Raw genomic sequence first — 17,552 nt, 5'->3', positions numbered from 1 at the left:
AATACACAAGAAAATGAAAATTACATAGGACCTATTCCAAATGCTCAATATTGTTGTGTTAATACTGTGAAGCCGAAAGATAGAGAAGCATTTGTCAAATGGCACAGTTCAAGAGTTTAAGAAAATTATGTGTTCAATATGAAGAAAGAAATTAACAGGTACTGTAATTCTGATGTAGATATTTTGAGAAGAAGTTGTTTAGAACTGAGACAACAATGTCTAGAAACAGCTAATATAGGTGTGTTCTGTTATTTAACCATTGCTGGAGTTTGCATAGCTACAAAGAAACAATAGATGACCTTCATCAAAAGACATTAACAAGAAGCATAGAAATACGAAATGGCTATAAATTCGCAGAGATATGTGAATGTGATTGGCTTAATTCAGCAGAGTATAAAAAACTTAAAAAATTGAAACAGTTACCAGAAGTTGTCGAACCATTGAATCCAAGGGATGCTTTTTATGGTGGTCAAACAAATGCAATAACATTAAGAGCTAAAGCTGATGGTGTTTGCACAAAAATAAAACATGATGATGTATGCAGCCTCTATCCAACTGTACAATACTATGCAACTTGAAAAAGAATATATGTAGTCCAAGATATTATACTAAAAGTGATATGGATTTATAAAATGTAAAGTATTAGCCCCTAGAGGATTGTATGAGCCTGTTTTGCATGTAAGAATAAATGAAAAACTGCTGTTTCTTTTGTGTGTCAAATGTGCAGAAGAAAAAAATAAGTAAATGCAATCACAGTGATGAAGAAAGAAGTTTTGTTAGTTATTCAATAATCTTTCTCACAACAGGAATACCTAGTCTGATCAGTACATTACCACCAGTTTTTATCTTTCTTTCTTTTTTGCACTTCAGTTAACAATGACTCAATACTATTTAATTGATAATTGTTCAGTTTAAATTTAATTGATTTTGGTTTAGTCTTTCCATTTGGTAAGTTATTTATTTATATAGATAAAAATTTATAAGGATTAATATATTTTACATTACTCAACCATTGTCATCCACACCTAAGCCATACCTCATTTTCTCTATCCATACATAATGCCTCTATCTGCAGTGGCTGCAACGTTTTCTCCAAATGTTGCAACCCTTGGATACAGCCTTTCTTTTCCAGCTAATTTAAGTTCTTTATCAGCTTATGTCTTTTTTCTAAATCCTTATGATCATGATAGGCAATACCATGTTTTTTGCAAGCTTCATCTAATGGATTAATTCCTTGATCTTCACATGCTAATCTTTCTTCTAGCTTTATGAAAGGCCCTCAGTAATTAAAACCCAGTAGATGCATCTCAGGCATTGGTTCATTATTTAAAATCCAGTTGACTAATCCTTTTCCATGTTTTTCACTTTTCGAACATGTATGATGAACATTATTCAAAATTCTGATCAAATATGGGATTCCTTTTGGATTGTTGACGACGAAAGCACTATATTTATTTGTCAACATCTGCATTATCCCCATTTTTTCATTGTGATAATTTTCATTTCCAGCTAACTGTCCCCTATGTATCACAACTAATCTATCAATTAATTATGGGTGTCATTCATCCAGGCATATTCGATTGGTTTTTTTGAACATTTTTTACTGAGCCATCACCAACTTCAATTTGCAATGAAGGATCTAATTTTTTGTCTGAGTGCTGGAAAAAAGTCATCTATAATTTCCTTTATCAAATATTTGTATCTATTTCCTCTACTCGTTTTTATTTTATTTGGATTATTATCATAATATAACGCTTCTGAATTGTATAATATATCTGCATAATTTAACAAATCAGAATCTGTAAATAATGTAATCTTCCATAACTATCTGTTTTTCAGCTAAAAGATTTATAATCCAATGTACCTTCATATGTCCTATCACCAATAGTTAATTTATCTCCATTAAATGTTACAGATAATTTACCAACGAATTTAAATGAACCAACAGGTCTTAACCCAAAAACTTTATCTTCACTGTGATTCATATATATTCTAACATTCTTTGACTTACATGTATTTTTTAACATTTTTATCCTTTTTATTCTCTCTCTCTCTCTATTCTCCAAACTTTGTCACTAAATCATGGATTTCTGATTCACTTAAAGTACAGTCATGTTGTGGACTTTCATATTGTTTAATTGGTGGTATATCATTAAATTCTTCTAACTGATAATGAGAATAAGGAACGATCTGCTTTTCAACTTTTCTATTTTCTTCAATAACTTTCAAAACAATATCACCTAATCCTTTGATACCTTGTTTAACGTTTTCAGTTGCATCAATAACTGGTTGATCTTCATTTCTATATTTTTCATACTTTGTTCTTGGTAGTTTCTTCCATTTTTAACTCTTCTTTTAACTGTTCTTTTACTCTTCTATTTCACCTAGCTGCTTTAACAACTTCTGGATCATATTTTGCAAACATTTATTAGAGTTGAATAAACATTAATTAAAACATTTTTACATTTAACATTTATGTTTAACATTTACATTTATGTTTAATGTTGCATTTAATGTTTATGTTTAACATTTAAGTTTATAAAAATTAGTAAGTAAATTCATTCTCATTTTACTCTTATCGAAATAATAGCAACCACATGCATATGGACCTCCTGTAGCTTCTTTATCAGACCACAGGCAATTAGTATAATGTTCATTACTTTTTCTAATTTTGCATATTCTATTATATAACCAAAACCTTTTTTAAATTCATTTATATATGCTGGTAAAACGCCATCAGAGTTTCACCATTAGAAATAAAAATTATTAAAAATTTATAAAATGTTGTATTTTATTTCTGAACGTAACTTAATCTGGATTTCTAGTTATGTTTATCATAAAAAATCAAAATCGATGATTCCAACATTTATAACACATTCCTTTAAAATCATCAAACTTTAGATCACCTCCAATAAACTTATGATAAATATGATTTAAATTTGTGTCGTCTTATCTAACGATATTTAAAAAATTAAGATTATCTCTGACTATCTGTTTCGGTATTTTTGAAAATGGCTAAGCCAAATAAAAGTAATTTAGTCCTTTATGTATTCATCTAGTAAAATATTCTCTAATTATATCCTCATTTTCATGAATGAAGTCATCAAATACTTCTACTGAGTTTTCTTGACACTGACTTAATGAAATAATTTCTTCATTATTTTCAATAAAAGTAGTATTTTTTTTTGTTACACTTAACTTCAATTTTTTCACATCTTCTTATAAATTCTCGATATTTCAGTTGATCTAAACTTTTAGAATAAATGTACAAATGATTACTTTTATTCCAATTCTACCATCCTGGAACTAGAATATAATTGTCAATCATTAATGTAGGTTTTTCACAACCAGTTGGTCCTATGATTGCACATTTGGTAAAAGTTTAACATGTTTATTTTTTCTATTTCTTCTCTGAAATTGTTATTTTTGGTTCCCAATCAGTATTCATTTAATTAAATAAACTTTTAAATAGTAAATGATTAGATTACTTCAATTTATTGGTAATTTGTCTGTTCTAAAAAACGATTAACATTACCTTTATGAGACAATTTTAGTAATGTTGCACTGGTTGGTTTTTATTCAACTTTCTTAACTCCAAATATTACATCTAGACGTAATAAATTATATTGTGATGGCGAAACAATAGAAATTCCTATTGGTCAATATAGTTTAAAAAACTTGGAAAAATTTATTCATTCAAAAATTACAAATATTTTCATTAAAGCAGACGAAATTTTAAACAGAGTTGTCATTGAGAGTGATGTTAAGTTACATATGGATATAAAAGATAGTATTGGAAGTGTGCTTGGATTTGAAGCTAATGAAAAGGCTGTTGCTAACAATGTTCCTGAAATTACTCCATTTGAATTAATAAATATAAATTTTAATTTGGCTGAGGGGATGTTTGTAAATCATGCTGATCATTGTCATTGAGAAACTAATATTACTGTCTCATTCAAGCCTAATGCAGAATTTGGTGGACCAATAAGTCAAGAACCACATTATCCTATAAATATTCGTATTTTTGGTGAAATTCAAAATTTAGAAACAACTATAACTGTTGAAAATGACAATTTGATTGACTTTTAATGGTTCTTATGTAACAGTTGTTTTAGAAATGTCTTAATAAAATTTATTCTTATTAAATCATGCGCAAAAGTGATAGTTATCAGTTTTACTCATTCCCTGTGAAAGAGAAGGGTAAAAATAATCTAAATGTTCCTAATAAGAACATGAAGATTAATATAAATATTGGAGATAGATGGGTTCATCCAAAGCATGCACAATTATACATAAGTTTTAGTATTATCAGAGCTGATGATACAGATTATCCATCATATGACGGAAAATCCATTAAAAAATAAATTGATAACTATGTGGCAAAGTTGTTCAAAGTCATCACTTGAAAGAAAGGAAACAATATTTTGTCTATAGTGGAACATCCATTCATTTCATCATCTGTCTTTATGAGATTAACTTCGTCTATAATCCATGAGTTAACTATGGAAGGTAATATCCTTAGTAATTAGATAAAAAGTAAGAAAAATGAAGTACATTTTCCACTAGATTTGTTAGGTGGATTCTTCAAAGCTTATACAGAAGTGATGTGGCAAGGAGATTTAACAGTAATTTTTACTTGTAGTTCAAATTCTGGAGATGCTATTCTTAGAGGCATTGATAAAAAAGATACTGGAATTGAAATAAAAGATGCACTTCCAAAAGAAGGTAAAATAGTGGAATGTATGAAAATTTGTGTTCCTGTCATAAAGTATGAACCAGAATATTCACTAGAGCTAGAAGAAGAAAGATTAAAAAATCCAAAAATTCAAATTTCTTTCTTTGAATCACAAACAGTTGAAATAGCCAGATAGGAGAATAAAGAAATTCTGTACTAGATATTACTTATCATAATAATTCTTCTGAATTTTGTACGCCTTACTTTATTTTCGTTGTTTTCCAAACTAATCGAAAAAATAATCAACTGATTCAGTCTTCTTTTTCAAATTTCTTTCTTTGGTTCACAAACAGTTGAAATAGCCAGATAGGAGGATTAAGAAATTCTGTACTAGATATTACTTATTATAATAACTCTTCTGAATTTCGTACACCTTACTTTATTTTTGTTGTTTTCCAAACTAATCGAAAAAAAAATCAACTGATTCAGTCTTCTTTGTTTGATCATGTTAACTTACAAAATATCAATGTGAAAAAAGGAAGAAATGAAGTTTTTCCTTGAGAATTTTGGAATCTTGATCTACCAAATAATTATCTGAAAACATATGAGGCTTTCCTCGATTTTAAGAGAGTCACTCAACTGAGTGACGATGTCCCAGTTAATCCCTTCAGTTTTATTGAGAATTAGCCAATTTTTGTTATAAATATGTCTAGGAGAATGAATGTGTTAGCGACACAGAAAGCTACAATGAAATTAGTTAAGACTTTTGATGATAAAATTCTGAAGGTACAGTTGCATACATTGTCATGTATGGTAAGAAAAATTTAACATATGATGTTCAGCATAGAATTTTAAGTGAAAATTTTTAATATTGTTATTTTTTATTCTATATAAATGGATTCTCTTCTGAAAGGGGTACATAATGAAAGCAATTCTGGTTTGTTTAAAAATATTGGTGAGTAAGCGCAAAATGAATTATATTACATTACAGGATGTGAATATTTAAATATTTTGGAAGGAAAATTTTTACAGAGTTTGATAATAGATTGAAAATTATTTTACCAGATAGGTTTAATAAAGCAATAAGAGAATTGGACTTTGAATGTTTTGAAGATGGTGATATTAAACTAAAGTATAACTGATTGTAGAGAGCTAAAAATAATGATTACATTGTTGAAAGGCCTTTCAGAACTCTTTTTTTCCTAAATTAAATAAAATTTATACGAAGGTTGGAAATTTAATAGTGGCAACTACGTATTTACAGCTCTTACAAAATATATACGTGTTGCAAAGTTTTACTGACCTTCAAAGTAGTCACCAGCATTGTGTATAACCCGTTGCCAGCAATGTGGAAGTCGTAGGATTCTCACAGCAGTGCCAGTTGTGTTGACAGTTCGAGCGGCGCGGTCTATTGCCCGACGAATTTGTAACAGTTCTGAAGCGAAAGCCGCAAAGTGTTAGAAGTGTTAGAAGTAGAGCTGAACTTATGAGGGCTTAAGTCAGGGGAGTGCAGTAGGTGGTACAGCTCTTAGCAGCCCCATCAGTCAAACAAATCAGTAACAGCTTGCACTGTATGTGCCTGAGCATTATCCTACAAAATGATGGTCAGGTCCAGCAGAAAGTGTGATCACTTCTGTCTCTAAGCTGGTCATAGGCTGTATTCCAAAAATAAATACCATAGAGACAGAAGTGATGCAGGAACTGACCATCATTTTGGAGGACAATGCTCAAGCACGTACAGTGCAAGCTGTTAGTGATTTGTTTGACTGACTGGGTTGCTGTGTGCTATACCACCTTCTGCACTCCCCTGACTTAAGCCCTCTTCAGTTCAACTCGATTTCTAAACTGAAGGAAACACCTCACGGCATTCGCTTCAGAACTGCTACAAATTCGTCGGGCAATAGACCGCGCAGCTCGAAGTGTCAACACAACAGGCACTGCTAAGAGTGTCCTACAACTTCCACGTCGCTGGCGGTGGATTAGACACAATGCTGGTGAGTGCTTTGAAGGTCAGTAAAACTTTGAAAAACGTATCTATTTTGTACGAGCTGCCGCTATTAAAGTTCCAACCATCGTAGTATTGGTACGTTTTGCAATTGAAGGTTACTCTGTTTCATAGAATCTTCATTGCCTTGAAGAGTTATATACACCTCTAGTCGACAGTTTTACGGAATGGTACTCACAATCTTCTTTGGCCGAAAATCAAGAAGAGAAAGTCGAGGAAGTAGGCCGGCAGGTAGTGCTGGACGATGACGCATATCTTGTGCACGAGCTTGGAGCTGCGGATGTTGCCGTCTGGGTACCAGACGGTCCACTCGAATGGGTACTCGTAGACGATCTGCCGGCCGTAGTCCAGCACCTCCTTCCACGTCATGCGCTTCACCTTCGACGACGTGATGTTGTACACGGGCACCTCGCTGGGGCTGTCGAACAGACAACAGCCGGCGTTAGCGCACACGTTCACACACAACACAGTCAGTTTACTCACAAGAATTTATTTTTCTTAAAATAGCTGCTACTGCTGTCATATTGTAATTGAAACCTGCAACCTATAAAATCCATACGCTTTACCAACTCATTGTAAAATTGTATAAAGGTTTAGAAAATCGAATGGCACCATCTGTGATGGGTACTGTGGTATGCGAATTGACGCTCAGAAAAGTGTAAAAGCGGCTGACGAGCTACATCTAAAATCTGTGTTCTAGTTATTAATAATTATTGAATATTTCATCTTTCCGTTTGACGAAATCTAAAAGATAAAGAGGTGTCAAGTAATGACGAAATTAGTTGAACATTTTGTCACAATAAAACGAAGACAAAAGAAAATCGGAAATTCTTGTCACAGCAGTCTCCAGGTCCAGATTGTATACCGATTAGGTTCCTTTCAGATTACGCTGATACAATAGCTCCCTACTTAGCAATCATATACAACCGCTCGCGCACCGATAGATCTGTACCTACAGATTGGAAAATTGCGCAGGTCGCACCAGTGTTTAAGAAGGGTAGTAGGAGTAATCCCTCGAACTACACACCTATATCATTGACGTCGGTTTGCAGTAGGGTTTTGGAGCATATACTGTGTTCAAACATTATGAATCACCTCGAAGGGAACGATCTGTTGATACGTAATCAGCATGGTTTCAGAATACATCGTTCTTGTGCAATGCAGCTAGCTCATTATTCGCATGAAGTAAGGGCCGCTATCGACAGGGGATCTCAAGTTGATTCCGTATTTCTAGATTTCCGGAAAGCTTTTGACACCGTTCCTCACAAGCGACTGCTAATCAAGCTGCGGGCCTATGGGGTATCGTCTCAGTTGTGCGACTGGATTCGTGATTTCCTGTCAGGAAGGTCGCAGTTCGTAGTAATAGACGGCAAATCATCGAGTAAAACTGAAGTGATATCAGGTGTTCCCGAGGGAAGTGTCCTGGGACTTCTGCTGTTCCTGATCTATATAAATGACCTGGGTGACAATCTAGGCAGTTCTCTTAGGTTGTTCGCAGATGATGCTGTAATTTATCGTCTAGTAAGGTCATCCGAAGACCAGTATCAGCTGCAAAGCGATTTAGAAAAGATTGCTGTATGGTGTGGCAGGTGGCAGTTGACGCTAAATAACGAAAAGTGTGAGGTGATCCACATGAGTTCCAAAAGAAATCGGTTGGAGTTCGATTACTCGATAAATAGCACAATTCTCAAGGCTGTCAATTCAACTAAGTACCTGGGTGTTAAAATTACGAACAACTTCAGTTGGAAAGACCACATAGATAATATTGTGGGGAAGGCGAGCCAAAGGTTGCATTTCATTGACAGGACACTTAGAAGATGCAACAAGTCCACTAAAGAGACAGCTTACACTACACTCGTTCGTCCGCTGTTAGAATACTGCTGCGCGGTGTGGGATCCTTACCAGGTGGGACTGACGGAGGACATAGAAAGGGTGCAAAAAAGGGCAGCTCGTTTTGTATTATCACGTAATAGGGGAGAGAGTGTGGCAGATATGATACGCGAGTTGGGATGGAAGTCATTAAAGCAAAAACGTTTTTCGTCGCGGCGAGATCTATTTACGAAATTTCAGTCACCCACTTTCTCTTCCGAATGCGAAAATACTTTGTTGAGCCCAACCTACATAGGTAGGAATTGTCATAAAAATAAAATAAGAGAAATCAGAGCTCGAACAGAAAGGTTTAGTTGTTCGTTTTTCCCGCGCGCAGTTCGGGAGTGGAATGGGAGAGACATAGTATGATTGTGGTTCGATGAACCATCTGCCAAGCACTTAAATGTGAATTGCAGAGTAGTCATGTAGATGTAGATGTAGATGGCAAAAACAAACAAAAATTAAGTACTCTACACCGACTACAAAAATAAAATTCCACGATCGTCTCAGAACTGAAAGCTTGAAATCGTAATATTAGAGGAATACTGACACTTTTGGTTTCATCGCCTGTTTTACATATACATCTACATCTACGTGATTACTCTACTATTCAGAATAAAGTGTCTGGCAGAGGGTTTAATGAACCACCTTCAAGCCGTCTCTCTACCGTTCCACTCTCGAACGACGCGCGGGAAAAACGAGCACTTAAATTTTTCTGTACGAGCCCTGATTTATTTTATTTTATCGTGATGATCATTTCTCCGTATGTGGGTGGGTTCCAACAGAATGTTTTCGCAATCGGAGGAGAAAACTGGTGGTTGAAATTTCATGAAAAGGTCCTGTCGCAACGAAAATCGCCTTTGTTTCAATTATTGACACTGCAACTCACGTATCATATTTGTGGCACTATCTCCCATATTTCGCGATAATACAGAAGAGTCGCCCTTCTATAAACTTTTTCGATGTCATCCGTCAGTCCCACCTGATGCGGATCCAATACTGCACAGCAATACTACAGAACAGGGCGGACAAGCGTGGTGTAACCGGTCTCTTTAGTAGACCTGTTTCGCCTTCTAAGTGTTCTGCCAATGAATCGCAGTCTTGGATTTGCTTTACCCACAACATTATCTATGCGATCGTTCCAGTTTGAGTTATTTGTAATTGTAATTGTAATCCTTAAGTATTTAATTGAATTTACAGCCTTCAGATTTCTGTGACTTATTACGTAATCGAAAATTAGCGGACTTCTTTTAGTACTCATTTGAATAACTTCGCACTTTTCTTTATTCAGGGTCAATTGCCACTTTTCGCACAATACAGATATCTTATCTAAATCATTTTTCAATTCGTTTGGTCATCTGATGACTTTACAGGAAGGTAAATGACAGCATAATCTGCAAGTAATCTAAGAGGGCTACTCGGATTGTCTCCTATGTCGTCAATATAGATCAGGAACAATAGAGGGCCTATAACACTTCCTTGGGGAACGCCGGATATTACTTCTGTTTTACTCGGTGACTTCCCGTCTATTACTACGAACTGTGACCTTTCTGACAGGAAATCACGAATCCAGTCGCACAACTGAGGCGATACTCCGTAGGCAGACAGTTTGATCAGAAGACGGTTGTGAGGAACGGTGTCTAAAGCCTTCTGAAAATCTAAAAACATGGAGTCAATTTGACATCCCCTGTCGATAGCACTCATTACTTCATGTGTATAAAGAGCTAGGCGTGTTCCGCAAGAACGATATTTTCTGAACTCGTGCTGACTACGCGTGAATAAATCATTTTCTTGGAGGTACGTGATGATGTTCAAATACAGTATATGTTCCAAAACCCTACTCCAAACCAACGTTAGTGACATGGGCCCGTAACTCAACGGATTACTCCTACTTCCCTTTTTGGGTATTGGTGTGACTTGAGCAATTTTCTAGTCTGTAGGTACGGGTCTTTCTCTGAGCGAACGGTTGTATGTAATTGCTAAATACAGAGATATTGTTTCAGCATGCTCTGAGAGGAACCTGAGTGGTATACAATCTGGACTTGAAGCCTTGCGTTTATTAAGTGATTTAAGCTGCTTTGCGATACCGAAAATATCTACTTCCATGTTTCTCACCTTGGCAGTTGTTCTTGATTGGAATTCAGGAATATTTACTTCGTCTTCTTTGGTGAAGGAGTTTTGGAAAACTGTGCTTTCGTGGCACTGTCATCAGTGACTTCACCGTTGTTATCGCGCAGTGAAGGTATTGATTGCGTTTGCTACAGGTGTGCTTTATGTATGACCAGAATCTCTCTGTGTTTTCTGCCAGATTTCGAGACAGAGTTTCGTTATGGAAATTATTAAAAGCATTTCTCACTAAAGTATGTGCTATATTTCGAACTTCTGTAAAACTTTTCCAGTCTTGGGGATTTTGTGTTCTTTTAAATTTGACATGGTTTTTTCGCTGCTTCTGCAACAGCGATCTGACCCGTTTTGTGTACCATAGGGAATCAGTACCATCACTTATTAATTTATGTGGTATATACCTCTCAATTGCTGTCGATACTATCTCTTTGAAATCATTCCAACCATAATATATGAAGGCACTATTTTTCTTCCAGTTATATTCCAGAATTCACACCACAATAGAAACAGCACTGACACAAGTATCTGGCTCACCGAAGTTTTAGCCAGAGTCGCGTTCACAGGAACAAGGAGCAATGTTTAGCTATGAAGAAATTTTTCAATTCCTATTACTGATTTCTCCGTTGATTACGAGATATTACTTCCTGAAAACACGTTACTCGTTTCCAGTCTGATGAAATGAATTAGTGCAGATACGGGACACGTTTACAAAAGGACCGGTTAAACTCGCAATGGTGCGACGGCTGTTTTAGTTCGAAGCCCCGCGGGGTAGCCGAGCGGTCTTGGCGCCTAGTCACGGTCCGCGCGGCTTCTCCCGTCGGAGGTTCGCGTCCTCCCTAGGACATGGGTGTATGTGCCGTCCTTAGTGTAAGTTAGTTTAAGTTAGATTAAGTAGTGTGTAAGCTTAGGGACCGATGACCTCAGCAGTTTGGTCCCATAAGACCTTACCACAAAATTCCAGACTTTTTAGTTCCACATTATTTTGTAGTCTAATATTCCTAGGACAACCGCAGAAAATTTCTGTGGTACGAACAGAATGCTTTTCAGAATTCTGATCCTTGTTATTGTCAGCGATTTGTGAACGTGACAAACAATAGTTGCCTGTGGTTGGTAAGAACAGGAGATACGCCGGCCGCGGTGGTCTAGCGGTTCTAGGCGCTCAGTCCGGAACCGCGGGACTGCTACGGTCGCAGGTTCGAATCCTGTCTCGGGCATGGATGTGTGTGATGTCCTTAGGTTAGTTAGGTTTAAGTAGTTCTAAGTTCTAGGGGACTGATGACCACAGCAGTTGAGTCCCATAGTGGTCAGAGCCATTTGAACCCAACAGAAGATACGCTTGAGGTTGTTATTTTTTCTGAATACGAAACAGTAAATAAAGAATGGAGAAGCAAAGTGAACTCATGGTACTTGCAGCTCACTGCAGAAACAAGGACACAGGGGGCTCTGCGCAGTGGTAAAACCTGTCCCCGCCTGGCAAGAGCTTCCATTGTCTCATGCACAACACATCACAACACAATAGAAGACGCAGCCCCCCGCACTCTCGGAAGAAGGCGTTACGTAATCTGTGAGAGATTGCGCTGATATGGAACTCTCTGGCCGCGTCCGATCCCCGGCGGCCCTCTTACGATTGAGTCCGTGATAAAAATCAGAGGCTTAAAAATGCCTTGCAGCATGAATACCATAAGGACGCTACGCTTCATGCTATCATCATCTTCTGCCCCTCAGGGTTTGCCAACATGTGGCTCAAATGATGACACTACTGTACATGTAGTAACAAAAACGTTGATAACAATATTGGTGCTTTAATTCCTAGCCTAATAAGTAGAACTGCGAAATGAAATTTTCTTATGTTGTAAGGAATACTACGAGGAAAGATAGAAGAAAGTGCATTACATTATCGAAACGTAACCTGTTGGGTAACAGAAGAAATATTGAATTTAATTGATGAAAGGAGAAAATATAAAAATGCAGTAAATGAAGCAGGCAAAAAGGTACACAAACGTCTCAAAAATGATATCGACAGGAAGTGCGAAATGTATAAGCAGGGATGGCTAGAGGACAAATGTAAGGATGTAGAGGCTTATCTCACTAGGGGTAAGATAGATACTGCCCACAGGAAAATTAAAGAGACCTTTGGAGAAAGGAGAACCACTTACATGAATATCAAGAGCTCAGATGGAAACCCAGTTCTAAGCAAAGAAGGGAAAGCAGAAAGGTGGAAGGAGTATACAGAGGATCTATACAAGAGCGATGTTCTTGAGGACAATATTATGGAAATGGAAGAGGATGTAGATGAAGATGAAATGGGAGATATGATACTGCGTGAAGAGTTTGACAGAGCACTGAAAGACCTCAGTCGCAACAAAGCTCCGGGAGTAGACAACATTCCATTAGAACTACTGACAGCCTTGGGAGAGCGAGTTCTGACAAAACTCTACCATCTGGTGAGTAAAATGTATGAGACAGGCGAAATACCCTCAGACTTTTAAGAAGAATATAATAATTCCAATCCCAAAGAAAGCAGGAGTTGCCAGATGTGAAAATTACTGAACTATCAGTTTAATAAGCCACTGCTGCAAAATACTAACATGAATTATTTACAGACGAATGGAAAAACTCGTCAAAACCGACCTCGTGGAAGATCAGTTTGGATTCCGTAGAAATGTTGGAACACATGACGCAATACTGACCCTGCGACTTATCTTATAAAATAGATTAAGGAAAGGCAAACCTACGTTTCTAGCATTTGTAGACTTAGAGAAATCTTTTGACAATGTTGACTGGAATACTCTCTTTCAAATTCTGAAGGTGGCAGGGGTAAAATACAGGGAGCGAAAAGCTATTTACAATTTGTACAGAAACCAGATGGCAGTTATAAGAGTCGAGGGACATCAAAGGGAAGCAGTGGTTGGGAAGGGAGTGAGACAGGGTTGTAGCCTCTCCCCGATGTTGTTCAATCTGTATATTGAGCAAGCAGTAAAGGAAACAAAAGAAAAATTCGGAGTAGGTATTAAAATCCATGGAGAAGGAATAAAAACTTTAAGGCTCGCCGATGACATTGTAATTCTGTCAGAGACAGCAAAGGACTTGGAAGACCAGTTGAACGGAATGGACATGGTGTTGAAAGGAGGATATAAGATGAACATCAACAAAAGCAAAACGAAGATAATGGAATGTAGTTGAATTAAGTCTGGTGATGCTGAGGGAATTAGATTAGGAAATGAGACACTTAAAGTAGTAAAGGAGTTTTGCTATTTGGGGAGAAAAATAACTGATGATAGTCGAAGTAGAGAGGATATAAAATGTAGACTGGCAATGGCAAGGAAAGCGTTTCTGAAGAAGAGAAATTTGTTAACATCGAGTATAGGCTTAAGTGTCAGGAAGTCGTTTCTGAAAGTATTTGTATGGAGTGTAGCAATGTACGGAAGTGAAACATGGACGATAAATAGTTTGGACAAGAAGAGAACAGAAGCTTTCGAAATGTGGTGCTACAGAAGAATGATGAAGATTAGGTGGGTAGATCACATAACTAATGAGGAAGTATTGAATAGGATTGGGGAGAAGAGAAGCTTCTGGCACAACCTGACTAGAAGAAGGGATCGGTTGGTAGGACATGTTCTGAGACATCAAGGGATCACCAGTTTAGTATTTGAGGGCAGCGTGGAGGGTAAAAATCGTAGAGGGAGACCAAGAGATGAATACACTAAGCAGATTCAGAAGGATGTAGGCTGCAGTGCGTACTGGAAGATGAAGCAGCTTGCACAGGATAGAGTAGCATGGAGAGCTGCATCAAACCAGTCTCAGGACCGAAGACCACAACAACAACAACAACAACAACCTGTTGCAACAGACTGTGGAACTGGAAATGAATTAGAACTACACTGCTGACCAAAAAGGAAATTAAGCACCCAGAAACATGGTGGGACGTAGCTTGGCACACGTACCCACCATACGGGGGGGGGGGGGGGGGGGGGTGAGGTGGGAGGGAGGGAGGGTTGGATAGAACAACAATATTTTCGATGTGAAGAAATAGCGCAACTACTGTGCTACTTCTTCACATCGGTATTGACAAAAACAGTTGCTGAAAATGATGAACAAAAATATATATGGCAAGACTGGTGCTTTGCGGCGGACGGAGACGTGCGAGGGGAAATGCCGATGTGCTCGGAGCTCGGCGCTACCATCAGAAACTGCAACGCTTAATTTCACAACTTAGTTTTGACACTACGACTGCTAGGTCGCTGGCGTTGGCAGAAATAAAAAACAGGGAAGTCGACATGATGGGTTCCGTAAAATCCGATATATGACGAAACCTAAAGCAGCCGCATCGGACACCTCTCACTGTGCCGCTTACGTCCAGTTCCACTTGTTAGCAAAGTGGTTATCGGCAAGCGTGAGCGTGCATCGTTTCAGTTCTTGCTCTAAGGGAGATAAGCAGGGTGTTGTTTATGTACAGGATGTCTGGTAATAAATCAATACTGAATATACACCTCTAAAAGCGGAAATATATTTACAATCAGCAGCCGATGTTTTTATAAAGCGGTACGTCGATATATTGATGGATTTTTCGATATACCGAGAGCCGATAACGGTACTTTTTTAAATATCGGTCTATCGGATTCTCAATATTTTCAGAAATATCAACAGTCCCAGCGCCAACACCCGGGATGTCAATGACCATTTGGAATAGTTGTGGACCAGCTTGCTTCAGGACAGGGTGCAACGACTTACGACGCACTACCCAACTGATTCAGTGGATGCATCCAGGTCAGAGGGGACGCAAAGTCCCGCTGATTAAGTGGGCTTATGCTGCCGAGTTATTCGTAAATTTGACTCGATTCTGTGATCACTGAAATAACATCGCACACTCTCTCAACTCGTTAAGTTTCAGTTCGTTTACTCCTCCGCTTTTGAGTGCTTCTTTTGTCGAGCAATGTATTATGCAATCGTGAATTACGTTTGTATCAAAATGTAGTTATGACTGCATAGTATTCGACACGTGTTCAGAATTACTGTTACATTTTCAAACGAAAGCGAAACCAAGAAGGCCGAACTGGCAACAGTAATAATAAGTACGACTCCTTTGAACCGTTAATCCGTGATCACCCAAGCCGTTAGCTGAAAGTGTCTGAGATATTTTCCAATTTTCATCGCAGAGCTAAAAGAATTTCCTTATAGTTTACGAATTATTGGAAAATAATTTCAAAAATTGAGTTTCTCACTTCTTAACTTTTTCTCGGACTGTAAACTTATGGCCGCCCGGAGTGGCCGTGCATTTCTAGGCGCTACAGTCTGGAGCCGAGCGACCGCTACAGTCGCAGGTTCGAATCCTGCCTCGGGCATTGATGTGTGTGATGTCCTTAGGTTAGTTAGGTTTAATTAGTTCTAAGTTCTAGGCGACTGATGACCTCAGTCGCTTGTGCTCAGAGCCATTTGAACCATTTTTTTTTGTAAACTTATGTACACGCTATAATTCATGTTAAATGTTTGTATGGCAGTATTTTAGATAGGTCATCACACCCTAACACGTCGAAACCCGTATAAAACCTATCTGTACACATTCGCAGCGTTGATACACTCCCCTCTGAGGAAAGTCCATGCCTGAATCCACGATATGTGACGATAACGACAGTCTATTCGAACTCACTTGCATGCTTCCACAAAAAGCGTAAATAGTTATAGTACGCCAACAGTAATTCAAACTTCCTAGTCTCTTTTACGGTATCGTTTGGTGTGCTTAGTTTCTGTGGAGAATCAGGTAGAAATGGGAGCGTTATTTCACTCACATTTTTCGAATAAAGAAGACAACTGGCACTTTTAGCAAGCTACAGATGAAATGACTTTAAAAATTCACCCAATGATGTTATGAGTAATATTTGAGTCACCTATGAGACAAATCTTCCAAACCGCGTGGAAACAGTATGGAGAATATCATGCATAATCAATCTCCTTGAGACAAATGTAATCAAATAATTTACAGGAAAATAAATTAGACCTTATAATCTGATTCACTGACCTACTTCGAGATATAAAGCTAATTTGCGAACTTTTTTTTGGCATGACACTACAGTAAGGGAGATTATTATCGCACCTGAAAAAGTTCACATTTGTGACTTCCGAATCCTTGTTCACTGAATGACAATTATGGATATTCTGTGTTTAGCGGAGACTTGCGAATCTGAATCTATATGTTCGAATAACATGGGACATAAGAGTGGAATGTTAAGCCGTGACTTTAACGCATACAGTAAAAGTGATGCAACAAAACAATCGGTAATATCCAAAAAAAGGTTTTTGTAACTATGGCCAAATACTATCAGACCGTAACAAAACTCATATCAGTTATGGCAAAGGTATATTACTGCTAGAAGATAACCTTATCTCGGTCTACGATATCGCTAACTGACATCTCTCCAATGATGTCCGACATATTAATGGAGGGTTAGTCTCCTGGTAATGAAAGACAGTTTCATCACCAGTATTCAGTGGCAAGAGAAGATCACCGGACTATGTGCCATCCGAATACGAATGATACACAATATGTAGCAGAATCAAGAGGCAACAATGAGAGTGGAATACCAAGAGCCTTGTGTTCGGGTTAAAAAGGGTGTAAGACAGGCATGTAATCTTTTACCCCTACTTTTCAATGTATACATCGAAGAAGCAATGACCCTTTTATCCTCACTGAAAGTGGAGAAGAATTACACCATGTATTGAATGGAACGAAGAGCCTATTGAGTACAGAATATGGATTGAGAGGAAATCCAAATAAGACAACGGTGAGGAGAAATGAGAAGAGCTAGAAACTTAAAATTAGAGTTGCTGAGTACGAAATAGATGAAGGTAAGGAATTTTTGTACCTGCACAGCAAAATAACCC

General features: G+C 37.5%; 1 protein-coding gene across 2 annotated transcripts in view; it reads right to left on the bottom strand.

Annotated features, from left to right (window-relative positions):
• LOC126481139 (putative fatty acyl-CoA reductase CG5065) overlaps positions 1–17,552 on the bottom strand; it is a 469,013-nt gene that overhangs the window by 67,449 nt on the left and 384,012 nt on the right. For both annotated transcript variants that reach the window (XM_050104690.1, XM_050104691.1), the window contains exon 7: positions 6,859–7,098. In XM_050104690.1, the coding sequence (XP_049960647.1) occupies positions 6,859–7,098 (240 nt within the window). The remainder of the gene's footprint in view (positions 1–6,858; positions 7,099–17,552) is intronic.

The sequence above is a fragment of the Schistocerca serialis genome, chromosome 5 (genome assembly GCF_023864345.2).
Source record: "Schistocerca serialis cubense isolate TAMUIC-IGC-003099 chromosome 5, iqSchSeri2.2, whole genome shotgun sequence".
NCBI lineage: Eukaryota > Metazoa > Arthropoda > Insecta > Orthoptera > Acrididae > Schistocerca > Schistocerca serialis.
This window is presented reverse-complemented; position numbering and strand designations above follow the sequence as displayed.